The sequence below is a fragment of the Dermacentor variabilis genome, chromosome 3, assembly GCF_050947875.1.
Source record: "Dermacentor variabilis isolate Ectoservices chromosome 3, ASM5094787v1, whole genome shotgun sequence".
NCBI classification, from domain to species: Eukaryota; Metazoa; Arthropoda; class Arachnida; order Ixodida; family Ixodidae; genus Dermacentor; species Dermacentor variabilis.
The window spans coordinates 127,074,985-127,102,752 of record NC_134570.1 but is presented as its reverse complement, the minus strand read 5'-3'; the positions used below and the strand labels follow the sequence as shown (position 1 = coordinate 127,102,752).

General features: G+C 46.0%; 1 protein-coding gene across 1 annotated transcript in view; it reads left to right on the top strand.

Annotated features, from left to right (window-relative positions):
* LOC142574735 (uncharacterized) overlaps positions 1–27,768 on the top strand; it is a 78,618-nt gene that overhangs the window by 39,144 nt on the left and 11,706 nt on the right. Inside the window, exons 3-4 of the mRNA XM_075683758.1 lie at positions 6,395–6,532; positions 14,739–14,918. Of these exons, the coding sequence (XP_075539873.1) occupies positions 6,395–6,532; positions 14,739–14,918 (318 nt within the window). The remainder of the gene's footprint in view (positions 1–6,394; positions 6,533–14,738; positions 14,919–27,768) is intronic.

Sequence of the window (27,768 nt, the reverse complement as noted above, 5' to 3'; positions counted from 1 at the left end):
ATATTCGGACCATTCAGATGCAATTTTCTCTAAAACTAAGCATGTTCTTGGCAGGAAACAGGCATTGAGAGGTTTCTGGAATGGTATTTAAACAGTTCACGTCGACTATTTCCCTTTAATGTCCCTTTAAGAAATGTAGAAAGCTTAAATTTAGTGATATTAGCCGATGTCTTTTTTTTTTAGCTGTAAGGACAATAATGAGCAAAAAACGACGTTGTACGTCAGTAACATACGCGGCAAAATGTAAATAAACAAACTTGCCTTTAAAAAAAGCCCCGTCTAGGACTAGAAACATTGGGGTCGGCATGAGCGGAGAAAGTGATATTTTTACCTTTCCGTTACGGGCTCCTTGTGGGAATTACCTGTATCAGAAAACATCTACTAGACCAATGAACATCGCTTTGAAGACACACTGCACCGTGCAGAATTCTTTTTTGTAATGGGCGCTTGCAACGCAGCATGCTATTCACACGCTCTTAGACTGTGTCGAGCAAGTTGGAAACTCCCAGAAGTAATGTTCTGGAGGGGAGTGGAACCAGTATACATAAAAAGCGCGCACCGAACAACTACATTTAGTGCTTCGATATAGATATATATATATATATATATATATATATATATATATATATATATATATATGTATATATTGTGGGTTCGCTTCCCACCTGCGGCAAGTTGTTTTTTCATCCACTTTAGTTTCCATTGATTTATTGTTTCTTTACTTCATTTGTTCAGCACAAGTAATTTCCCCTATGTTGTCCTTGGTGTAGTGTTTGTTGGTTTCTTAGGATAGGACTATATATATATATATATAATGTTAAGGCGTTCGTTTGATCGGGCTAGGAGCAGTGCAACGGCGACAGTCTAGGCAGAGGCAGAGCACGGACTCCGAGCACCAGCGGCTGTCACGAGGAAAAGCGCTGAAGAGGACGACCCACTATATCCAATCCCTCAGTACACCCGGCGACCTAACAGGTTATCCCTATCGTTTAGTCATGGTAGGTCTTGAGGAATTCGACATTGACAATATCTCGTCCACGACAACGCGTGTCCGAAGACGGTCAAACGGGCTCCATCACGTAGTTGACCAGAGATGTGCGTTCAATGATGCGGTAGGGGCCTTCATGCCTAGGCAATAGTTTCGTCGCAAGACTGGGTGCAGTAGAAGGAACCGAGAGCCACACAAGTGCTTCGGGGAGGAACGTGGGCGCCGAAGTGATGTCACCACCAAAGCCGTTCTTGCGATCTTCTTCATTTAATGTAAAGGCCCACGCGAGATTGCGACGCTCTTCGGCATCTCTGGCTGTCGCAGAAATAGGCGTACACTCAGATGCATCCGGCTTATACGGAAGGATTGTTTTGATTGTCTGTTACGTGTGCCGGCCTGTGCAATAAGAAAAAGGGTGAAAAACCAGTGGCGTTCTGAGTGGCGGTATTGTAGGCGTAGGTTGATACGGGCAGAATGGCATCCCAATTTATGTGGTCTGAGGCTGCGTACATTGCGACTATGTCATCAAGCGTACGGTTAAAGCGTCCTGCGGGGCTATTGGTGCGCGCATGGTAAGCAGTAGTTGTGTGGTGCACTAGGTGGCACTCTTTCATGATGGATTCGACGACTTCCGACAAGAAGACACATCCGCAATCGCTAAGCAACTCCTGTGGTGAACCATGACGCAGTATGAATCGGCGAAGCGGGAAGGTGACAAAATCGCGCGCTGTAGCTGCCAGTAGAGCGGGAGTTTCGGCGTATTACGTGAGGTGCTCAACGGCCACGATGGCCCATCGGTTACGAGCAGATGTCAGGGGAAGTGACACGTACAGGTCAATGCTGACGCGCCCGAACGGCCAGGTAACGGCAAGGTAATGGCGAGAGGCGCTTTGAAGATTTCCGATGCTGACAATTCTGGCACGAGAGAACAAATTTCTGAACGTAGCTGTACATCCCGCGGCAGTACATCCGCTGTCGAATGCGCAGATAAGTTTTGAATACTGCCAAGTGTAAACACTGTAGATCAGAGTGGAATGACGCGCATATTTCAGAGCGCAGACTACGGGATACTACTAGCCACCACTGGCGGGCATCGGCGGTGTAATTGCGTCGATGGTGTAGGTCGTTGCGAATGGGGAAAATGGTGTGCTCGACGATGTAACGCGTGAGCCGATAGATCATTGTGCCGATAGACCAGAGAGCAAGTCTATCGGTGACGTGATGCAGTGGTCCTCGCGCTGTTCGGAAGCGATGGTGCGAAGGTCGTTGGAAGAAACGGGAAGCTGGGATACGGAGCAGCGACCGTTGTCGTCAGGCAAGGTGCAGCGCGAGAGTGCGTCAGCATCATAGTGGTGGCGGCTGCTACGGTGGAGCACGCCCAACGGGCAAGTAGGCCTTGAGGGGTCCATCAGTGACGACAACCAATAAAACTGTGTGGTGGTTCGTGAGGACATCAAATGGGTGGCCTCACATATATGACCGGAACTTAGTAAGAGCCGAAATGATCGCCGAACACCCTTTTTCCTTGACGGTGCAGTTACTCTCAGGTTTCGTAAGCGTGTGACTTGCATAAGCCACAACCTATTAGAAAACACGCGTTGGCGCTGCGCAAGGAATGCGTCAAGGCCAACACTGCTGGCATCACTATACACCTCTGTAGGGGCCGTCGGGTTATAGCAACGGAAAATTGGAGGAGACGGAGGCAAACGGCTCAGGATCGCAAATGCCTCGTCGCACTCTGACGACCACGAAGTGAGGCGCCCGCTGCTGCCAAGGAGCTTTGTCAAGGACGACATGATGGTGGCAAAGTTTCGGTTGAAGCACATAATTAGGAACACAGACGTACAAAACGGTGCAGCTTTTTGACAGATGTAGACTAAGGGACGTCGGTAACGGCTCAATGTTCGGCAAGGTTGAAGGACGTCGAAAGATGCACGAAATTCTTCCAACGGGCACATACGCTGGGAACGTTGGGACGGCGTAAGGTTGGAGGAACCCAATACACCACAGAGTGTATTTGGTTCCACAGAGCAGACGTAGAAATAGCACTGAGCGTACTGTAAGTGCTGCAGTGCTTTTCATAGTGCACGTCCATAACTTGCGCTGTTTCAATGGCTTCCATACTGACATTCCCCTCGCAGTAGCATCACAGTGCATGGGGACAGACTGCTAACAAAGTTAGCGCTTAGTCCCCCAATTACTTCTATAGTCGCAAAAGGCAGCAGCAGACCTTTCCGGGTGCAAACGTGGTCGGATAAACAGTGTCGGAGAGGCTACTGCAATAGAGGGACACAACCATTGACGAGTTTGAGGAGACTGTGGTGTCGTCTTTGAGGAGTATCTTGTGCGAAGTCGAAGTACTGTCTGCCAGCGTCAAGTGTAACAGCAAGAATTCTATTTCGGCGCGTGCGCACTAAATCACAGCATTGTGGTAGGAGAGAAAATCCCCGCCTGAGTTGAGGTCATGCGAGCATGAGAGAATGATGTATTAGACGGCGCATAGAACGCCCGCAATAACAACACGAGTGGTACACGCCTCTGTGGGGTGAGTGCACTTGGCACTAACTTCGCGGAGGGATCGTCAAGGAAGTGGCGTCGTCACTTTTAGAAGCGAATGGCTAAGTTGCGCGGTCATAACGGACACGGCTATGCCAGTGTCCACAAGTACAGATGCATGAACACCGTCCACAAACACGTCAATCACATTCGATGGGCTTCGTTGAGGGCTTTTAGATTCCAATAGCATGACAGCCCTTGCTTCGTATGTTATTGACCTCTTGCAGTCACTGAAAGCGATTCGTCCATCTTTCACCGTCGCACTCGACACCATAACTTTCAGAGGGCACACCGGTTGCTCCCGCAGTCTTTCATTCTTGGAGAGACGCAAATTTTTCCTTAGAACACCGCGAGCAGCTCCCTTCTCTAATATAACAGTTCCGCTGTTCCTTCGAATGCACCGCAGTGACCTTGGGTCAGACAGATACTCTCATGCGAAACGTCGAAACTGGATCGCACGCCCAATTCCATGATCGTCTGTGGTTGTATTAGTACCGGAAAAGGTGACAATATTCGATAATATGTGGACTACCAATGTTTAAAAAAGCTTAAAACGGGGTCAAAGGAGGAGTAACCACAATGGAAAGTGACCAGAAAGGCATGCGGATTGTTCACTAGCATTGTTGCGGCACATGCGGTTACTTTAAGAAACGCAATAGAAGGGTTAGAGGTTTGCGCTGAAGAAAAAGTGATGAGCCTGTGAGCTGTATAAGTGCGTTTGATACCACTGGGAAATGCTAAGCGATAAGCGTCGTATTGCCGTATGCGAGTTGGTATCAGTGGCAACAACAATATTAAGTGGGATGGGAGCGGCATCCTGAAACAGTGTTGCAGAGTTCAGACAGCACGATTTCAGTGGAGGCGCCATCAATGACAGTGCCATGACCCGATAAAAAGTCTAATCGAAGAGCCACATCCTCAAAGTTGCCGTTACAAAAACAGTCTATCACGTAAAAAATCTTCTTACTAAACCATTTACCGGTTTACACAGAAGATTTATGATGGCTGGGTGCTAGTGCTGGGAAGTACAGTACAATGCCACAAAAAGACATTGTAGCCTTCATGAGTTCCAACAAAGAGCCTCATTTATCACACAAAACTACTGCGCCAAACTCGACAAGTGGAAATGTAGCACCTCCTTCGACCTGTGCTTCAATAGTACTTCGTGGTGACAGCGGAGCCTTTTGGCGTTTCGATACGCTAACTGCAGAGACGATAGAGAGCAGAAACGCTCTGGTGGCGAACGATGGTTGCTCTGGCAAGCGTCCAGAAGTTAAGCGACGGGTTCGGCTCAACACCCTGGTAGCTTTCAGTAGCAGACGGATTGGCAACGATGGCGCAGCACGCGACGCACGAAAACTCCGGCCAACAATATTGCCAGATCGTCCTTCGTGCGCCAAGGACCTTGTGGCCAGAAGTACGGTGAGAGCGTCTGAAGCACCTTGCGTAGGGTTAAGCCGTGGAGTGCTGTATAGAGGCCTAATCAGTCTAGCTGGCTGGTGGCTGGCCAACATTCTGAAGGATCAGAGCTGCGTGGCTGAGTACAACATCTTTACGGCGTTCAGGTAAGCATCAAGAGCTGGCGGACCACGAATGAAAGCCTTTATTTGAGGTAGCAAAGGAATCGTTATCACACTGTCTTGGTATCAGTCCGCCCATACGGTGTGTTATTCTATCCTCATCAGGAACTATAAAGTGGTATTTGTATGCATAAGAACGATTGGTCTTTTCAGTTTTTCTCACCACTTTGCAATTCTTAAGATTAGGATGGCTACAGCAAGCAACGATGCTATCCAGATTACATTAAAGTTCTAGATAGTCAGTAGGGCTAGTTCTTTGTGTTTATATGACGCACTCGTCAGGGACAAATTCCATTTGATGCGCTTGTTTGTCAGGAAACCAGATGTTAATGGGCTGCGATGGAATATAAGAGTGTAAACGCGTTTTAGTGAAGTGGACGAAATGGAGTACGGATGCAGTTGAACTACGTCTGTGCCGTGCTTCCTTTCATATATGTCGGTTAGGCGTGTTTAGACACTTTCAACGCTCAACCAAATCACTCAACTGGCCTTAGTAATGGATGTTGTGGTCATTATCAGTTACTTGGTTGGGCAGTTGTCGAGAAACCATCCATTTTACCACATTATGTGCAACAGTATGATTACCAAATCTCAATTATTATTGTAGCCGTAGATGATGCAGGCATGTCGCGGCACTGTCTGGTTTCCCGCTTTGCGCGGATTCTCTAGGCATTAGTTCCAATTCTGTTAGAGCGCATTATCACCTCAACTATAACCACCTATTAGGCGCATGGCTGAATTTCGCTGCCACCCATTCGCGACAACTTGAAGGCGCTGGCCTCTGCGGCAAATTAATCATAGTATCTGCGATGTCCTGCACCGCAAGCACTTGTTGCTGAAACAGCCCTCGCAGAGGATATTTATCAGTTAGCGCAGTCTCCGATTAAATCGCAGCAGGTCATGTCTTATCGTCTTCAGATCGAGCTGATAACTTTCTTCACTTGTCATTGTAACAGGGAGTGTTGTGAGTGGATGACTGAGAGAATGTTGTTTCCCTGCCAACGAATATGTGGTTACTTCAACCCGACGAAGACATGTGTATGTCACCTAAGCGCATCTATTTGTTCCTATTCAGTAGCTCTTCCAAATCAGGTGGAATGATTGCAAGTTTCATGTAACAACAGTGAAAGCTAGCAGTCGCAATGCGAGCACCAAGGATTAGGTCGCACGCTTTAACGAATATGAACGCTCACCCAATGAACGACGTTTTTAGTCTGCGTATGAACCATAAGCCGACAAAGAGGTCGTTCGTTTTCTTGTGTGCTTTCAGGTTGCACGAGGCATTGAAGTCACCACCAAAGCGTTCCTCGGCAATTTAAGGGTACCATCTTCCAATCAAAACTCCCAGCAGAAAGCAGCCGGAATGTACCAGGCTTGCGTTGCCTTTGCATGGTCAGGCAGGAAGGAGGTAAACATAATTCTTATTTCAATAGCAAAGGGGGAAGCGTATTTTTAGACGTGATCATAATAGACGGTGTCTGATTGAAGGATGATTTGACTGAACTGATATTGCAGCTACTACGTCGTCTAAACTAAACTACATAGTACAACAGATTCGTCTGCATCTTAGAGCATACTGTCATGGCTCTACATTAGCGAATGAAAAGATCTATCATTGAAAATCAAGTTGCATTCATTGTTTAAGTCGATGTGCCACATTCACTGCCTCGGATGTCAGCGGTGTTGCCTATCACAGCCAGGGCTAAGCGTAAAGTCAAGCAACCAAGGAAATGGACAAAGTAACCTCGCCGTAGCATAATAATATATAAAACAGCACACTCGTAATGCCCAACACTTGCATTTGGTCTTCACCTGCGCCAAGTTATTCTTTCATGCGCTTTCATTTATCTGGGCCTTAATATCTCTTCATTTCAATGAAGCATAACAATACCTCTCATTGGACGTCCTATGACATGTTGCAGCACTTAATCTGAACACCAAATATTTTAAGCATCTGTAAGTAGTCATGGTGTTGAATAAATGCTACAGAACTAACAAAGATGTGTACATTTGAGTTTAGTTTCATCATATGCCACGTGTAATGTGGTGCAATCGTAATTTCTACATGTCATGAATTGCAGTGCCACAGCCCCATTCTGGCGGATTAGCCAAAATTGGGACATGCAAACAGTATAGGTCACGAAAATTCAGTATATCAGAGAAGCTGCTCAATATATGCCGCAATTCTGTTAACAGAATGCGTATATATAGAAATGCGTATGAGGTGACACAGTCAGATTATTTTTTATAAAAGAATTAAATAGTGAACCTGACAAGTTTAATTCCCCGTAGTAGATAGCCAATTCTTAGCACAGAAAATACGACCTTACTCGCACTACCTGGCTGGGGGTTTATGTAGCGATCATATAAGCCTGTGTGCTTGCACATGTACTCGGATCACGTGAAGTTTTGTATAAATAACCGCAAACATACTCACTTACAAAGCGATGACGAAAGCGAATCGCATCGGATGAGCAACATAAAAACTTTACTTTTGGAATGAATGCCGCTAAGTCTTGATAATAAGAAAGGACTGATGCAAGTCACGCACACTTGCCTTCCATGCGACACTTTCATAAAGTCGGAGATAATTTGTTCGCAACTGTGTAGCACTTACCAACCTGAACTAGTAAAGTGCGCCGTTAAAGTTTAGAAATTAATTAGCTTTTACAGTTAGCTTGTTCGGGTATATTTCTGAGAGAGCTGCCTACTAAACAACTCTCCCATTTGGCAGGTAGATGTACTCTTTGTTCGTGTATGATTGGCCCTAGATTTAATCAAACATTCGTGCACATAAAACTAATAAATGATAAAAATTGAATTAAACGAGTTAACCGAATGGTGCGGTCACTGAGTGTCATAGGAACATTGGTAGCACATATATTCGTTTTCGCGTGCCTCCTTGTGGGTTGCCGTTGATCTGGAGCGTGTATTCGCAATTGCTGTACTTCGAGTGGGGCGGTAACAATAATGTCAATTGCTTCCCCGCGGGAAGTGTACAAACGATGTCTGATTTATCACAGACGCGTATTGCTGCAGCTTAATAGGGGCGTCGTATAAGCGCTGTCCAAGCCTATGGTAAGGCCGCTTTCAAGGTCGCCTGTTTTACTCGCGGCTGTGAACCACAATGTTCTTTTGGCCCGTTCCGCAACTCTTAGGAGCTGATCGCGAGCGAAAGTTTTCCTATATATTTCAGCATATGTATGTGCCAATCCACCCTTCTCACACACGATGACTTCACCTTCGGAGGCACAGGGTTCCGACTCCTTATCTCATTATCATGTTAACCCGACTATACGGATAATTGAAGCATGTTTTAGGCTGGTAGGATCTTCTGAGCTGGACATCTCAGCCATAAGGGGGCCGCTCAGTCTGCAGGGTTACCTGACTGAGCTATCTTGGAAGCTTGGTTACCTTAGTCAAAATTTTCAAATCCTCGTTTTTTTTAAATTGGCCTCCCTCGTACACTATTCAATTACCCCCTGCAAGATGATTCATTCGATGAGCCAATGACCCTCAGTCCCCAGCAGCTGCGGAGCATCTGGCCAAGGGCGTCAGATCTATAACGAAGCAGAGGGTGCTAAGAATCTCTGGACCCGGACAGGCCGCGAATGTAACCTGATCGTGGCAACCGTTAACACCCGAACTCTCTCGATCGAAGCTAGTTAAGCAGGACTTTTTGAACTATCAAGCATTTCTTGGTTTATCATGGGCCTTATTGAGGTTAGACAGACTGGTGAGGCTTATACTGTGCTGACCAGCAGCCATGTCCTCGGCTATATGGACTTCCAGATAAGAAACAGTGCGGAGTAGGATTTTCGTCCATAAGGACAAAGCGGGCTACTTTGACGAATTCTACAGGATTAATCAGAGGGCTTTGGAAGCCGCAATAAAATTTACTAACAAGTATAAATTAAAGGTAGGACAAGGCTATGATCTAACCTCCAGTCATCACGATAAGGAAATAGAACAGTCTTATGAAGATGTTAAGTTAGCGATGAGAAAAGCGCAAACTCATTATACTGTAGTAATGAGACACTTCAATGCAAAGGTGGGGAAGAACAAGCTGGTAAAAAAGCGATTGGCAACTACCGCATGGATTCTAGGAACACTAGAGGAGAGATGTTGGTTGATTCACGGAAAGGAATAAACTCTGTAGAATGAATACGTTCTTCAGGAAATGTAGCAACAGAAAGTGGACCTACAAAAGCCCCAATGGAGAACAAGAAATGAAGTAGATTTCAAACTTCGTGCCGATCTCAGCGTAGTGCAGGTTGTAGAAGTGTTAGGTAGGGTGAAGTGCAGTGATCATATGCAGTGAGGTTTACGCGCTACCTCAATATGGAGAGAGGAAGAGTAAAACCAGACAAAAAGAAACAGAGCAGCCTAGCCGCAGCAGGGATAAAAGCAGACCAATTCAGGCTGGTACTTGCAAATGACTATGCACTCTTAGAACCACGAGATGAAGATCACATAGAAGTAATGAATGAAACCTAACTGTACGGACTTCAGAAGCAGCAACTGAAATGGGAGGTAACGCACCAAGGCAACCAATAAGTAAGTTCTGCCAAGTAACGAAGGACCTAATAATGAAATGACAAAACATGAGTGTCCAACTGAAGAGATCAGGTAGACGCAGAATTGCAAGAACTAATGAAGTAGAAAATAAGGGATATTCGAAATGATAACGTAAGAAAGACTGAGTAAGCAATAAAAATTGGATGAAACATGAAATCAGGGAGACGAATACTTAGCCTAGGACATGCCAAGATATATGCAGTGGAAGACAAGCAGGGTACTGTCATCAGGGTTTAAAAGATATAGCAAAAGAAGCGGCATAATTCTATAATGACCTGTACAGTACTCAGAGCAGCCACAATACTTTCGTTCGAAGTACTAATGAACAGGGTACAGACGTTCCTTCTGTAACTAGCGATGAAGCTACAAGGGCCTGGCAAGACATGAAACGGCGAACAGCGGCAAGAGAAGATGGAAAAGCAGTCTATTTATTCCTAGATGAAGGAGACACCAGGCTTGAAAATCTGGCGGTCCTCTGTACGAATTGCTACATAACTTCACGGTCGCCTGAAAACTAAAAGAATGCCAACATTACACTAATCCACAAAAAGTGAGAACCTCAAGAATGGAACAATTAGAGACCCATTAGCCCACTTCATGTATTGTATAAATTATTCACCAAGATAATTTCCAATAGAAACAGGGCAGCCCTGGGATTCAGCCAACCAAGAAAAAAGGCTGGCTTCAGGACGGTATATTCTACAGTGGTTCGCATCCATGTGATCGATCAGATAACCGAGAAATATGCAGAGTACAATGAGACTCTATATATTTCATATACTACGAAAATACATTTCATTCAGTAGAGATTACGTTATCAAGGAATACAGGAGACTTACGTAAAAATCTTTGAAAATATCTGCAGAGATTCTACAGATACCTTAATTCAACAAAAAACAGTAGAAAGACAACTATAAAGAAATAGGTCAGACAAGGAAATACAATCTCTCCAATGCTATTTACGGCGTGCCTGGAAGGAGTATTTAAGCTTGTAAACTGGGAAGGCTTAGGAGTAAGGAATAACGGTTAATACCTCTTCAACTTTCGGTTTGCAGATGACATTGTCCGGTTCAGCAACACTGGGGATCAGTTACAACAAATGACTGAGGGCCTTAACACCGAGAGTATGAAAGCGGGGTTCAAGATCAGTATGCAGAAAACAAAGATAATTATCAATAGCAACAAGAATTCAGGATAGCCATTCAGCCTCTAGAGTAGCTGAAGGAGTACGCTTGCCTATGTTAATTATTCACAGGGGATGTTTATTATGAGAAGCAAATTTACAGAACAATAAAAATGGGTTGGAGCGCATGCGAAAGACATGGTGGGATCCAGACTGGAAGCCTACCATTAAAATTATAAGAAAGGCGTAAAATTAGTGCATTTTGCCGGTGCTAACATATGGGGCAGAAGCTCGGAGACTGACGAAGGAGCCCGAGAACAAGGACCGCGTAAAGAGCAGTGATACGAACAATGTTAGGCGTAACGTTAAGAGACATGAAGAGAGTGCTGTGCATTAGAGAGCAAACGGACATAGCCGATATTTTAATTGGCATTAGGAAAAAAAATGTGGCTGGGCAGCTCATGTAATGCGTAGGTTAGACAGCCGGTGGAGCAGAAGGATTACAGAATGGGTGCCAGGAGAGAGGAAGCGCAGTCGTGGGCGGCGAATGACTGGGCGGGGTGATGAAATTAAGAATTTTTCAGGTGCTAGTTGGAATCCGTTGGCGCAGTGCAGGAGTAATTGGAGGTCGCAGGGAGAGGCCATCGTCCTGCAGTGGACATAAAATAGGCTGATGATGATGACGATGACATTGAAAAGTATATCGTGAGAAGCCAACGACACCAAGAACCACATAGGAGACATTACTTGTACTTACTAATTGGATTAAACAAATTATAAGTTAATGGCAATGAAAGCAGATGATAAACCAACTTACCGCAGGTGGGGAACTGCCCCACGTCTTCACATTACGCATGCAATGCGAACCGAAGCAGAAGGCAAGTTGTTCTTTCGTCCGATTTCATTTTTGAATAACTTATAAATACTGTGATTTAATTATTATAGGTAGAGGTGATTTGCCCTGTGTTGTCCCTGGCGTTTTTGTTTCCCGGCTTCTCGTGATATAATTAATAAAATGGGGCTTTTCGGTTAATCCGCTGCCTTCTCGCTGATTGCAATGGAAAGTTTCATAACTACGCCAGACGAGCACATTACCACACAATAGACAACAAAGCGCAATATATATATATATATATATATATATATATATATATATATATATATATATCAGAAAAGAAGTCTAAGGCTATGAGCGCTGCTCATAAAGAAGGCTCGAGAATCGAATTACGCTACATGGTCAATAGGCCATAGATAGACGAGTCCTGAGGTATTTAACAAACAAATCTGACACATCCGATAGCTGTTTCACGAAGTAAAAATGCTTATTATTGTTCTTTGCTGCCAGAAGCACAGTCAGCATAAGCTAATGGCACGTGCTGCATCTATTGTGAAGCCGTGTACACCCGACGCACAGTGGTAGTCGGTCTAATGCTGAATTCCAATGGCAGATCCAGCGCGCTCTGTAAGCTCTACCTTACGAGCCCCGTATTCCGATGGAGTTCGCTTGCAGCCTGAATCATCAGTGCAACAGAGTGCTCAAAGAGAGGGACTGCCCAATAGTGCACATTGAAAAGTGTTGAACCTTCAGGATCTCCATACATTTAGACTCGTTTGGGCATTTCCTCTCGTTAGACATCTCGTCTCGATAGGGCGAACCCTAGGCACAAGGCCCATGTCCAGTCGTCATAGGGTGATTCTGCTCGAGCCTTTCTCCCAAGATTTCCGACCATCCCGGCACAGCGGATCTTCATTCTAGGCTGTTGTCTGCACCTTCATGATGAGCGAACTCAACCAAGGCCATATTGAGTGTTGGACAGCGCTGAAGTTATCACATTTGATCGCATTTAAAAATAATATTCCAGGTTGGGCTTTATCTCGATCGCACCACGGTTGGATTGGTATTCTAGAACGACCGAAAGCCAAAACGATTCCAACTGGTGCTGCCCGTCTTTGCAATACAACTCGCGGAGTCAGAAGTTCAAACATCACGGTTCGCTTTCTATTGACAAGCGGGCTACCTAACCATGAGCTCACGCTAAAATGCTCAACTGCGGGCAACTTTCTACTACAAGGGTTTCATCTATCAAAACGCGATTATAAATAGAGAGAGCGCGCTCTCAATGATACACGAGTAAGTAAAGTTGGCGTTGCACGCGCAAATCAGGCGGTGCTCCCAGAGTCGATCAAGGCCGGCGAAAGAACTTCATCAACATTATTGTTGTCACGAGCAAACTATCGTGAAATAGCTACAAGGCGAAGTAACACTGATACATGCGAGAAGTAAATAGCAGGCAGGTGGAAAAACAGCCAGTTTGACATTCGGATTCTGCGCAGGGCTATTGCCTACTGGCGCCGGCGCTGTTTTTCCTGCCATTTACGTGGGAATACATAAAGCTTCACAGGTGGTTGTAGGCTCGGGTTCTTCTTGTGGTTGATGTGGCGCTTCATCACACAACACTACCACCCTCCTTGACTATCCGGCGTGGGCGAGTCCGCTACAAGCAACGTGAAACAAAAGTGAGGCCAGGAAGACGGTTGCACTTATTTCAATGCGAGCGCCTGACGGCGCCGGCTCCGTGCTCGCCCAATAGAGATGAGGCTCTCAGATGGGGCAAAGCGCGGCTGTGATATGGCGACAGGCATGATGTTGAGAGCCCTGTATTTGGCATTCGGCCACCACTATCGCACCGCGCGACTAGCTTGAACAAGATCACGTGCCCTAAGTGGAGAGAATGCGAGTATGCTAAAACAGACGAACCAGCAGACGTCATCTGTTCCCCTCTGTTAAATGGTAGTAATAACGAAAGAAATAGATTTGCCTTATTTGCAAAAAGATGCCTTTGTAGGCCGCAGTTTGTTGCAGTGGTATATTTTGGTAGCGTGTTTTGTTCGGCTACCGGATTGCGTATATAACAGAAAAGAGAAGAAGTGTTTCTACAGATGCAGGCATAGGAAAGATCTAGCGCTATACAGACGACTAATATGCATAAGCCAACGCAGTACGTGTATGAATTATTTGGGCCCGCTGTATACTTTATGTGTTTCCTGCATTGAGTCAAGTCATGTTACGTGACAGGTTCAGTAAAAAAAAAGTAATAAAAATGGCTCCGGCGGTTACCAAAAGAGAGATGTGGAAATGTTGCCTAACGCGGGCTTAATTGCGCGGCGCTTTATTGTAACCAAGCAACTAAACAATCTTTTTTTTTTCGGATTTAGATTTCCTTTCTGATTGGTTGCTTACACCTAAAAGGGGAGACCGAGCTTCACGCGAGATTTTTGACGCGTTTTCCGGGACGTGTAAAGATGGCGAATGTGTCAGGACTTCTTCGATCGCTCTTATACTTACAACGAGCTTAGGTATCTCCGACAGTAATATGACAGTGCATTTTAGTTTTATCTTTCCGAGTTAACTTCATAATCACTTGACACTCATATGCCTATGGAAGTGCATAACAATTCTTACTCCCCAAATGCCCCCCTTTAAAGACATAGTCAGCGCTCGTCCTGCGTTCCTCCATTGTACATGTTCATATCGCGCTGTTTTTTCCAGCATGGTACCTTCATTACGTCTTCACATATCTGCTGAAAAGAAGCGCTCGTAACAGTAAGCGAGTTCTGATGCAACAGGGTATTTTATTTGATGATGTTTTGACTTATGTCCATTACCCGCCGTGGTTGCTCAGTGGCTATGGTGTTAGGCTGCTGAGCACGAGGTAGCGGGATCGAATCCCGGCCATGGCGGTCGCATTTCGATGGAGGCGAAATGCGAAAGCACCCGTGTACTTAGACTTAGGTGCACGTTAAAGATCCCCAGGTGGTCGAAATTTCCGGAGTCCTCCGCTACGGCGTCCCTCATAATCAGAAAGTGGTTTTGGCACGTAAAAACCCAATAATTTTTTTATGTCCATTGCAGACTACAAGTCTCGTCGAATGGATGATATCCTTGAACCTGGACCTGATGAACAAGACCAGATTGGCTGCAGTGAACCCTGTTGAAATGATGGTGCGCGCTTCTCTTGACCTAGGTGTCAAGGCTGTAATCGCCATTGTTCTTAGGAACCAGGACTTCCTAGCCGGCAAGAGAGTGATACAGGTCTGGTAATCAATCATTCTTATATATGAAGGTTGCATAACGATGTGAGATCCACGTGCGCCTGCTGTAGCAATGCTGCTGATGAATGTGGAATGAAGTTTGTACAACATGCACTTTCGATGACGAAGCTCCATCGCAACTTGCTCTAGAGAGGTAGTAGCAGGGGCGTAGCCAGGGGAGGGAGGGGGGCGGCTTATGGGGCTTCAGCTCTTCCCGAAATTTTTTTATGCTGTGCATGCACCGTCGACCAAAGCGACTCCCTGCGCCGGAAATGATTCTGGATTTCCTGCGACTCCCTGCGCCGGATGATTCCGATTCCGCGACAAGGTCGCGGAATCGAATCCCGGCCACGGCGGCCGCCTTTCGATGGGGGCGAAATGCAAAAGCACCCGTTGCTACTTAGATTTAGGTGCACGTTAAAGAACGCCAGGAGGTCGAAATTTCCGGAGTCCTACACTACGGCGTGCCTCATAATCAGAAAGTGGTTTTGGCACGTAAAGCCACATATAATAATTTTAATTTTCCACGACAATGCCCATCCCCAGGTCGCTGATGTGGTTAATACAGAAGTGGAAAAGTTCAAGTGGGAAACGCTGCAACATCCGCCATACAGCTGAGACCTGTCTCCTTGCGACTTCCACATTTTGGGGCAAATGAAAAAAACAGCTCAAGGGAAACAGATTCGCATCGGACGATGACGTGATAAAGTCAGTTGCAGATTTTTTGAAGCAGCAATCCAATGAGTTTTATGAGACCAGAATCTCCCGACTCCTTAGTCAATGGCACAAATGTCTGAATGCTCATAGAGACTACTTTTAAATAAAATACCCCGTTTGTCATATATTCGCATTGACTGACTCTCATTAGACTCGACCTCGTATATTTTTTAGAATGGTTTTATATAAGTGCTCTTTGTTGGGACAATAATTTCGGTGCAATTAGAAAAGATACACGAGCGGTAACAGGTGCTTCTGCATAATACATTGAAATAAACGACAGCGTCATTGAGATTTTTCAGTAGGCGTTGCATATATATCAAAATGTAAACAAGGTTCTTGAATGACAAAGTTTCATTAACATATTTGCCCTCAACTTGTTCATTTCATGGCCTTTACATTTTTCATATCACTGTCATGCACGGGCTTACTGGTTTCAAAGTGAATTATAGAAACATGGAAGCATTACTATCAGTAATTTTGGGCACAATTTTTGGCACATACGGGAGGAGGAGGAGGAGGAATAAACTTTATTTGTGCACAGCAGATTTGAGACCTAGGCCTCTACCTAAATGACGGCCTCGAGCCCTTGGGCCCTGGCGGCATCTTCGGCCTGCTGGATTGCCTTGAGTTGGTCTTCCGGTGCACTGCTGAGCAACGCGGTCTCCCACTGCTCTCTGGTCTTAATTATTTTATTCTGTATGGGTGTACGAGGACAAGCCCAAACAATATGTTGTAGGTCCGCCCTTTCTTCACAGAATCTACATCTATCCGTGTAAAGGTCCGGGTAGTAGCGGTGGTAGGCCACCGGGTTCGGATATGTATCTGTTTGTAAGAGGCGCCATGCCGTCGCTTGCCGTCTATTTAACGAGGAGTGTGCCGGGGGGAAATGGGCCCTTCCCAATTTATAGTGTTTGGTGATCTCGTTAAAGCTAGTCATCCGGTCTCTCTCCGTTCCCAGTATTTGTTGCGTGTCACCTGCTCGGCCTGTCAGTTCTCGAGCCAGGTTGTGCGCTATTTCGTTCCCGGGAAGGGAGGAGTGTGCGGGTGCCCAAATAATGTGGATGTCGCGATCTCCACGAAAGTTGTTTAAAATTCTCAGTGCTTCCGGCGAGATTCTTCCCTTTGCATAGTTCTTTACGGCTGTCTTGCAGTCGCTTACTACGATGTTAGCTTCCGTGGAGGCTATTGCCAGTGCTAAGGCAGCTTCCTCCGCCACCTCTGCCTTCCATGTTTTTACCGTCCCACTAACTCTGCAGTCACCCTCTAGACTCGTAGCAGCTATGGACATACTATGTCCATTTGCGTACTCCGCCGCGTCCACATAGACAACGTCCCTGGCACTACGGAATCTTTTGTGGAGAGCTCTCGCTCGTGCGTTTCTTCGATCTTGGTGAAACTCCGGGTGCATGTTTCTGGGGAGTGGGGGTATTGATAGATGTTCCCCTATTTTCCTTGGGATGTCTCTCCGCACTCCGTGCTGTGCTTCGTAGGTTATTCCGATGTCATCTAAGATGTGTCTCCCCGTCAAACTCTGTGTAAGCCTTTCATACTGCGCTACTCTCTGGGCCTCAATAAGTTCGTCTAATGTGTTGTGCACGCCGAGCGCCAAGAATTTCTCGTTTGACGTATTTGCCGGAAGTCCCAAGGCTTGCTTATACGCCCTTCTAATAATGCAATCTATCTTGGTTTTCTCCGCAGCGTAGAGCTTGAGGTAAGGAACCACATATACAATGCGACTGATTACGAATGTTTCTATTAATCGGATGAGATTGTGCTCTTTCATGCCATAGTGCCTGTTGGATATCCGCTTTATTAGTCTGATTGTTTGTTGAACACTATTGTCAAGTAGTCTAATCGTTTCTCCGTTATGGCCGTTTTCGGATATGCGGAGTCCCAGTATTCTCAGGCTCTCCACTATCGGTATCCTGGTGCCTTCTACTGTGACCACAATGCCCGGCCTTTCGCTAATGCTTTTTCGACCCCGGCATGTGGGCCTATAGAGCAGAAGTTCTGATTTTTGTGAGGAGCATCTCAGTCCCTTGTCTTTGATGTAGTCTTCCACCGTGTTTACTGCTGTTTGAAGGATCTCTTCCACATGCCCATCGCTTCCACCCGCCACCCAAAGGGTGATGTCGTCCGCGTAGAGGCTGTGTCCGAGTCCTTCTATCTTGTCAAGTCTCGCAGGAAGACCGATCATTGCCACGTTGAATAGAAAGGGAGATAGGACTGAACCCTGCGGGGTACCCCTATTACCTAGCTTGAGCGCGTCCGATTTGGATTCTCCAATTGAAATCTTTGCGGTACGATCTGTCAAGAAGTCTTTGATGTACGCGTATGTTTTACGTCCTACATCCAGCTTTTGGAGATTTTGTAGTATGGCCTTGTGCGTGACGGTGTCAAAGGCCTTAGTTAGATCGAGACCTAGTATTGCCTTAGTGTCTAGACTTTTCTCACCCGCATCTATGATCTGATGTTTTAGTTTGAGCATAACATCCTGCGTCGATAACTTTGGTCGAAATCCAACCATGGTATGTGGGTAAAGTCCTCCATCATCCATGTATCTCGTGAGACGTGTGAGAACCACATGTTCCATGAGTTTACCGACGCAGGATGTCAGTGATATCGGCCTTAAGTTCGTCAGTTGTGGTTTTTTTCCAGGCTTTGGTATAAAAATGATTTGGGCTGATTTCCATTGACTTGGAATGCTGCCTTGCTCCCAGCAGTTATTCATGTAGTCCGTGAGAGCTCGGATGGATACATCGTCTAGGTTCCTGAGTGTTTTGTTGCTTATCCCATCAGGTCCTGGTGCAGATTTCGAGTTGAGCCTCGTGAGTTCATATCTGACTTCTGCCTCCGTAATAGGGGTATCAAGATCAGGATTCTCGTTACCTAGGTAATCCGGAAGTAGTTCTCTCTCCGCATCTCCAACGTACATCTTTTGGAGCTCTCGAAAGAGCTCTTCTTCTGTACCGTTGTAGCTGTGCATAACCTTCTGTAGATTGTGTCTTTGTATGGTTTTTGTACTTCCGGGGTCCAAGAGACATCGGAGAATGTTCCAGGTCTTGGACATTCCTATCTGCCTTTCCATCAAGTCGCACGTGGCTTCCCACTTCTGTTGGGTTAACCTATTTGCATATATCTCGATTTCCTTGTTTAATTCCACAATTCTCTTCCTTAATTTCCGATTATGTTTTTGCTTTTTCCATCTTTTCAGCATGCTACCTTTCGCTTCCCACATGTGCAATAATCTGCTATCCATCTCCTCTATACCTGCCTCCTCTGGAACAGTTTTGGTAGCTCGTTTAATGTTTTCTTGCAGTTTCTCTGCCCATTTCTCAATGTCCGTTATAGTGTCTTTCGCATCATCTTGTCGGATTTTGCGGAAAGAGTCCCATTCTACTAGCTTGAGTTCTCTCCCCCTCTTTTTCCTTGGGCCTGCTTGTACCGTTGTGACGACGATGTAGTGGTCACTACCTAAGCTTTCCTACATGTTTGTCCACTGAGAAACTGCTAGATTCTTCGTAAATGTTAGATCTGGTGTCGTGTCGTTGGTTACGCTGTTTCCTATTCTGGTTGGTGTCTGAGGGTCAGTTATGAGCGTTAGTCCTTCGTGCTGAGCGTCTGCCCATAGGCTTCGGCCCTTAATGTTCTCTATCCTGTATCCCCAAGCCGCGTGTGGCGCGTTAAAATCGCCGACCACGACTAGTGCCTGCTTCTGCGCTACGCTCAACACTTTGCGGAAGGGTGGGCCGAATTTGGGCTTGTGCCGGGGTGGACTATATATGTTCAGAATAAATAGACTTCCCTCTTCTTTACGGGAGGGGATTATTTCAATCAGGACGTGGTCTATGCCGCGCACACCGGTATCGTGCTCGACAGCCGAGAGGTTTCTGTGTATCAGCGTCGTGACGGTTGCCTTCTGGCCGGAAGCACTGTACGATTTATACCCCGATAATTTTGCGATCCCCCCGGTTTCCTGCAGGGCAATGACATCTGGCGCCTCCTTACTTGTTACGAACTGCTGCAGGTTTCCTCGCTTGCGACGATACCCGCGGCAGTTCCATTGCCAAATCGCGTATTGGTTACGCGGCGCCATGTTGATTTATCTGTTCTTCCCCGGTGGCCTTGCTATTTTCTACCGCATTCGGCCTGCTATACAGTTTGCTTTTAACCGGTCCTGCGCCTGCCGGCCTAATATCCTTTGGTGTGCTTTCTAGTGCCGCTACTCTATTCTCTAATCCATCGAATCGTTGTTTAATCTCTACATACATGTTTGTGATTTGTTGCTGTAACCCATCGAACATTCCTTTAAACGTTCCCATAACCTCGCAGATTGCAAATACACTCTTTTCTTCAGCCGTTTCTTGCGCCCTCCTTTTGTGTGGTGGTGCTTCTCCGTTCGCTTGCGTGGGAACGGGCGTTGGAGCCCGACTACGCGTCGACGTCGTACTGGCGGAGGGTGCGTTGACATTCTTTTGTTGCTGAAGCTTCGCGTTTTCTGCCCTAAGCTGCTTGATCTCATCTTTAAGCGTTGCATTCTCTCGGGTAATCTGTTCTAACATGTTTCTAATCTGTGTCATTTCCTGTTCTAGGGCGGACCCTTTAACTTTAGGCGATTGAGTAGCAGTGCCGGAGACCGCGCTTGCCCAGCTCACCTGTGCTTTGCTCCCGTCTCCCCCTCGATTAGTTCTCGAACCGGACCTCGACCTTGATCTCGTCCACGATCTGGTCCTGGACCTGGACCTGGAGCGTTCGCGACCGGCTTCCCCTGGCAGTCTCGGGAAGGAACCAGAGCGGTGTATTCCATAGTTTTTCCTGCTTGTTTCTTCTTTGTCGGTTGAGGGCTGCTTGCTCGCTACAGTCTTATGATTATTGTTGTTGCTCCCTCTGGTTTTTTTGTAGTTGTGGTAGGAGTACTCTTCCTCTTCGGCCTCTTCTTCTTCCCTCCTCCGTCGCTCCCAGCGGCGTCTCCTGACCAGGTACGGTATCTTGTATCTTGCTTGGCACTTCTTGTCTCCCGTGAGGTGGTCTTTGCCGCACAGTTGGCACTCCGCGTCGCAGTTGTGATCCTGCTGAGGATTCTTGCACCCACACCCCCGGCAAATCTTGTCTTCAGGGTTGGGGCACACGTCAGCCCTGTGCCCTGTTCTTCCGCATCCATAGCATATGTCGATGTGTTTTTTTTATACAAGGAGCATTGGATAAGCATCGCTCCATACCTCACATATCTGGGGACGTGAAAACCTTCAAATAAAATGATCACGTTGTCTGTGTTACCCATTCTCTTGGCGTGCAAGACTCCAGGATTGCGTGGCGTGACCAGACTGGCCACTATGTCCTCCCGACTCTCCTCCTGGGATATTCCTCTGATGAGACCCTTGGATGTATTATCAGGAGCTGCTCTATAAGCACTTGCTTCAAATTCTTGTTCTCCAAGGCGTAGCTTATTGATAGCCCCATATTTCCTGGCCCGCTCCTCGGAAGGTGTGCTGAGGACCACTATATTTTGTTTGCTGTTTATGCATATGCTGTCTTCCTCCGCTGTCTCTCGGCCGACCCCGGCAGCGTTGCGCAGACAGTAGTAAATGCGATCCAGCTTGTAGTCTGATACCTTAAGTCCGCCACGTGGACGCACGATGACCCTGTAGTCTTCTTTTGGCAGGTTAGGCAGCCTACTTGCTTTGATGATTTGTCGCACCTTGCGTTCGTTCTTCCATTTGTTTCTATTTTTTGCTTCCCCGACGAAGGTTCGTCCCTGCTGCTCGTGTCCCGCCAATCCGGCCCCACCGCTGCATCGCTTCTTTGTGCCTCTTCTAACTTCGCACCAACCTGATTCTTTTCCGAACTCCTCCGGTTGCATTTCTTCGCCTTCCACGCTCACGACTTCCATAATGGAGCAGGGCCTGGGTATCTCCGTCGGTAGGCCGAGCTCTCTCAGCCACCGCTGCGGCGGTGCCGTTCGAGGTGTCGAGGCGTTCTAGTTAGGTGTAGATCTCCCGCCACGCGTAGCGAGAGGAAGGAACGATTGACGGCCGAAAAACGGGCCCACCTGGTAGAGAATGGTGTCCTTGGACTCATTGGCACCTGTTCTTGTGAAGATCAATGGATTTCTCCACAAAATGCGATTTTCCGCCGACAATCATAAGAAAATGCGGAGCTGACGCGATGTGCATCCGCACTCCACGGCTTCTTCTTCTTCCTCCTCCGCACATACGGGCACATCTTTTTATTAAAAATACATATATTACTTCTTTTGACAGTGCGTAGCATACAGGAATTCGTTTGCAGCATCTTTCGCAATGGCAATGGTGTTATTATTCATGCAGTTGATTCCTCGAGAAATTGTTTAAGAGGAAGCTTTAGCTCGGGCCCAACTCCGACGCGGCCTATTCAAATAAATGTAAAAGGCAGAAACGCTTTTCTGAGATAACCCCTGGATAGTTTTTAACAAAATTTGCTGCATGTGAGAGAGAAAGTTAAATTCTAGTATCTTTTGGAAGCGGAATTCCGATTTAGGGCCTGAATATTGTTTAAAATATTTTGAAAAATTTGAAATTGCGAAAAAGAAACAAGCACGACGTTTACGAACTAATAATGGCTCTGCATCAAGAACAAACATCCTGGTTCTTCAAACGGCATCTATTATAACAGTCAAAGCGGACACATTTGCTATGTCAATTTGTATCTTACGTGAATAAGATACGTGGGGCACAAGGGTTCTGCAAAAGCCGTATTTCGATAATACAACATTTTTTAGACCCATTCTTAACATATCAATTTTGTCCGCTGTAGATGTACTATTAGATGTGATTAACAAAATTGTGATAATATTTTTCATTGTGAAGCTACAGAGCTTTAAACGTGATGTTTCGTTTTCTGAAATTTTGCGATTTTTGCTCATTTTTAATAAAGAATTGACAAGCTAAATGAACAAGTCGATACCATAAGTAAGTACAATCTAATTATTTTATGCAAGAATCCTCGTCAAATTTCATGCAGTGGTTGCGGAGAAAAACTAATTCACCTTCTACATGTACTTAGATAGGGGCACCCGAGCTAGAGCTTCCTCTAAAGGAGGAGGCCAAGCTGCAACGTGAACCCCCCCCCCCCCAACCTCCCCGAATGAAATTACTGGCTACGCCACTGGGTACTAGTGATAAAGAACAATAAGGCATGTTCACAAAATATAGCTCATCTAACGGAGCTCCAACATAGTGTGTGGGCTGCTGGTCTTGCACACCGAATTAGGCTTCTGCGCCGTGCTGTTCGTGTGACCAGGATGCATAGTAGTGTGTGCGTTTTAGATAGGCTGAAGGAATACGAACGTTGGAAGCGAAATTAGGTTAGTGGAAGGCGAGCGGTTGTTAGTGGTAGATATCAATCGATGTAAGTATTAAAGCGAAAAATAATACACGTGGATCTGTTCCATGCGGCGTGGCCTCACGTCGATCACGTGTGCTTGTATTTAAGCCACTCCTCGTACTAAGCGGAATATTTGCAATTATTTGACTTAATGCACTGACGTTCAACGGTATAGCTTCATTAATGTTCCAGGTGGTCAGTCATGTGTATAATTCATTCTGTAGATATACTACAAAGATGCAACACATAGCGACGAAATAATTTCTATAAAAGAGCTGACTGACCATAAGTCTTATTCGAGCACAACTATATAACGTATAACTGCACGCTATGAAATGAGGGCCCTTTACACATGCGCAAGCAAAAGAACGAGTTACGAGTTAGAACGAGCACAAAGAGCTGTTAGGCTTGCGAGGTATTTATGTGTGAAGCGATACGTGAGCCTTAATAATGCACTAGGGATTTATTAATGCACTAGGGAGTGATGTTGCGACTTTAGCTGTTTACCTTGAACTCTCATATCTTTGTTTAAGCAATACAAAATTGCGCGGGAATATTGAGGAGCACTTTTAAGAATGGTAATGCGTAGACATATGCGCATAATTGTGGTATTTACGGGAGGCCACAAAAGAACGTTCGCTTAGCCTAACATCAATGCCTCGGTCTGTCTATCATATGTACACTGTGGAAAGACCAACACAGTTTCCAAAAAAAAATACTTAGTTTTATTTTCGACCTTCCAAAATACCGCGGAAAATAAATGCTTTCGCCGTGCTTGCCTTTGTACAGCCTGGCAACTCGCACCTAGTAGGCCAAAGCAGGAAAGGCCACATAAGCCTCATAAGAACTAGCGACATCTTTAGTCTACGTGTGAGTTTAGGTGCGTTACGTTTGGTGTCTAAGTTTACTTCTGACATTTTTGAACATGTTCACTTTGTTTTCTGAAAGTTTTCGGCCGATTCACCAACATCTCATAGCTTTTAGAAACCACGTTAGATATTCTTTGGGGCTGCAACTAACTCAGAAATACTTTTCCCGCGTTTTAAAAGAGCAAAGGTTTTTAAGCTACTCGTGTCTTGCTCCGTGAAGACTCATCAGACTGAGCATTGGGCAATAGTTTCTGAAAAAAAGCGCATGGCGGCATGAAGTTTCAGCCTGCTTTCAAACTCTCCAGTCGTCCTCACTGAACACAGGTGTCACCTTTGCAATACCTTATGCTGCGCGCTTAACAAAATTTTCATCGTAATATACAGGAAACAGTATCGCGCAGCAACGACGTCAAATATGTCTGTTTTACTACTACTTACCATACCGGTAGTTATTTGACAATGTTGCATCATGCACCACTGCACATGCTGATGAGCTGACAAGGTGGCGTATATCCAGAGAGCTCTGGTACATCTACTATGTGTAAGTTGGTTCCTCTTCTGGGGACCAACGCTCTGGAATGCGTAGATAAAGTCCCGAGGGGGTCCTAAACTGCCATTTATAGAAGTCGAGAAATACATTTTTTTTTGTCAAAACAGACTATTTCCAAAATGCTTTGCCGCAGAAAGTAATTCAATGCGTTCAACAGAAAAAGCATTACTGACTGTCCACGATCGTTGATTCCCTTCGTTGTGCTCTCCGTCCTTTTCAGTTGCTTCCACTGCAATTGGTACGGCGGAACGAGTAGTGTCAACAAGTATCCGCTTACTTAACGTAACCAGAGAATGGGCTGGGGTGCGTTTGGCAGGCATTCTCAGATCATGAACAGCAGGTTGCCATTATCCCTAAAGAGAAAAGTGTATAATAGCTGTGTCTTACCAGTACTCACCTACGGGCAGAAACCTGGAGGCTTACGAAAAGGGTTCTACTCAAATTGAGGACGAGGCAACGAGCTATGGAAAGAAGAATGATAGGTGTAACGTTAAGGGATAAGAAAATAGCAGATTGGGTGCGGGAACAAACGCGAGTTAATGATATCTTAGTTGAAATCAAGAAAAAGAAATGGGGGGGGGGGCATGGGCAGTACATGTGATGAGGAGGGAAGATAACCGATGGTCATTAAGGGTTACGGACTGGATTCCAAGGGAAGGGAAGCGTAGCAGGGGGCGGCAGAAAGTTAGGTGGGTGGATGAGATTAAGAAGTTTGCAGGGACGACATGGCCACAATTAGTACATGACCGGGGTTGTTGGAGAAGTATGGGAGATGCCTTTGCCCTGCAGTGGGCGTAACCAGGCTGCTGCTGCTGCTGCTGCTGCTGCTGATGATGATGATGACAAAGACGCCAGTACTTCTGACTTGGTGCCTAGGACACGCCAAACACAGACGCTATCCATCCGCTTGCGGTTGAGTTCACCGTGTCTCATTCCTTCGCTCTGCTACTAGATAGCTACGCGCGACTGTTATCACGTCGTGTGACATGATCAGAACATTCCTGTTCCAACTTATCTTCATAAAAATTCTACACTAGCCGAGGGTCAGGAAAACTTCACGTTTTCCTAGAGAACATGAACTTCTAGCATGAAAACGTGAAATTAGGAATTCCTACCGCATTGGCTCCGTGTCCTAACGTAATGGGCTCTGACCATGATAGCATCGTACCTCGACCGTGTCCAACTCGTGAAGCAGACGACCTGTTCGTCAGATGCTGGCGTTCACACCTTCAATTACGTCACCGACAGATACCGATCAGAGCGCGCTGCTGTTCCCAACTAGCCGCAAGAATACTGCGAGCGCGCTTCTCGCAACAGCCCACCGCAGCCGCTGTATGTATGCTACGCTAAAAACGCAGTTTAATGCAAATTGGTGGATAGATATGTGCATGACAGGGCTAGCCCACGTGTTCGCACTCATGTGCTCCGATGTGACAGCTTATGTCATGCGGACCAGCTTTTACCTGCACCAGCTTGACCAACGGATAGTAGCGGCCTGCAAATTGCGCGTTTTGAAACGCCATCAACAGCTCAATAAGAAATGAAGTCTACAAAGGCGGTCTAGCCAGGTGTGGTCAAGAGTGAGCGTGTTTTGGGAAGCGTACGTCTGGCGTGACCTGAAATAACGGACGTTTCGAGGCTTCTTGAGTGTTCAAAACTAACATAAGTTATCGAGACCCAACCGCTATGAAACTAATAAGCAGTGTTGCGAAAGATGCAGTCTTTACCGGCTCGGCATTGCCAAGGGTTATATAACGACACTCGGCAAAAGCAGGATAATGGTACTAAGGGAAGTAAATAATTCTCATCAAAACTCAAAATGCCGAATTTCGCTTACATTAGCCTGGTTCTAAGCTGCGTCAATGAGTACACACAGTAACAGTAGGTAGAACGCCCTGAATAAGACACCGTTCTCGATTGATGAAGGCTAACAGCAGCCAATATGGAAGCTAGACAACGGTGAGGAGAATTTTTTTTCAACGGGTGTGTTTCAGAAGAACACAACTTCATGCTCCGCTTTCCAGCCCCGCGTGGCGCGCACGAATGCAATATTTGGCGCAGGTTTGCACAGCAGCTCAAGCCATCCGCTGTATGTGCTTTCTTTGCGAAGCCTGATGAGTGGTTCGGCGCCTCTTTAAAACATAATCTCGGGGATGTAGGTCAGTGTTCATGCATGCCAAAAATTTTATTGTGTTCATTTGCAACACGAGCGCTCTTGTGTGGTGGTGCGTATAGTGAAGGTTGTGTAGTGAAGAAGCCTGCTTGGAGCTCAGCTTCCACTTAGCGAAGGGCCAGGAACTGCAGGAGTGCTGTGATGCAAAGCTAGTCCAAACGTTTCTATGCCATTTCTGCTTTGAGTGGTCAGTGATTCGTCGAACATTTTGCGGAATACCCTCTCTTCAACATAACTGCGAGTCGGCCTAGTTGGAACAGATTCATTATCTAAATACTTTTTGTGCGCAAATAGACAAGGACAAAAAAGAGGGGCAACACAAGGGCGAGCGCTTTCTAACAACTGGTTTTATTTTCGAAGAAGTTCCTGCTTCGTCTGTCGTCCATTATTTAAAAACAAAACGTTTTTAAATAATGGACCCTCTCTTCGTCTGCCTGTCATGTGACGTCACGAAAACAGCGAGAACTACCCATCTGCTATGACGTGCACGCACAGATAGTACACAATTAGGCTGAGCAAAATGACGATTATTTCGTGTTCCTACGCCTTTTTAGTCAACAGCTCTCCTCTGTTGGCCAAAAGTTTACGGGCACTTCGATTGTCAGACACGTGACGTCTGAAATCCGCGAGAACTCACGACGTGCAAGTGGCGTGTAATCCTAAAAAATGCATTAATATACTGAACAAAGCATTTTTCGGACTTGCTGAAAACTGCCCCATTCCGATAAGAAGATGGCTGCCCGCCGAATGCTGTGCCACTGGCTACTCTGAGCTACTGGAGGGATTGGATTTATTTGTGCATGATATATAATGTTTGGCGGGGCATTACAACGTTGTTGAGTCCTCCTACCTATATTCGACACGGCAATGATGGGTATCTTGACCAATCGCAGCCGCCTGCACAACCTTCCTAATACGGTTATGTACATTCACTACGATAGCTTGGCCTCACCGATACCCTTTAGCGTTTTGCATGTTAGTTACCTCTTGTCAGTCAATTAGGTAGCTGAAGTGTCAAGGTAAAGAATCTTGTTTGCTTTGAAATGCTTTGTAAGAACACATAATGGATCTCCTATAAACTAGGATAGCGTTTGACTGGGCTTTTCAAACAACGCAGCGAGTCACCGCCCGAAGCTTGCGTGCGCGATTGCGTAACTTGGCTCTGAAGCGAGGAATT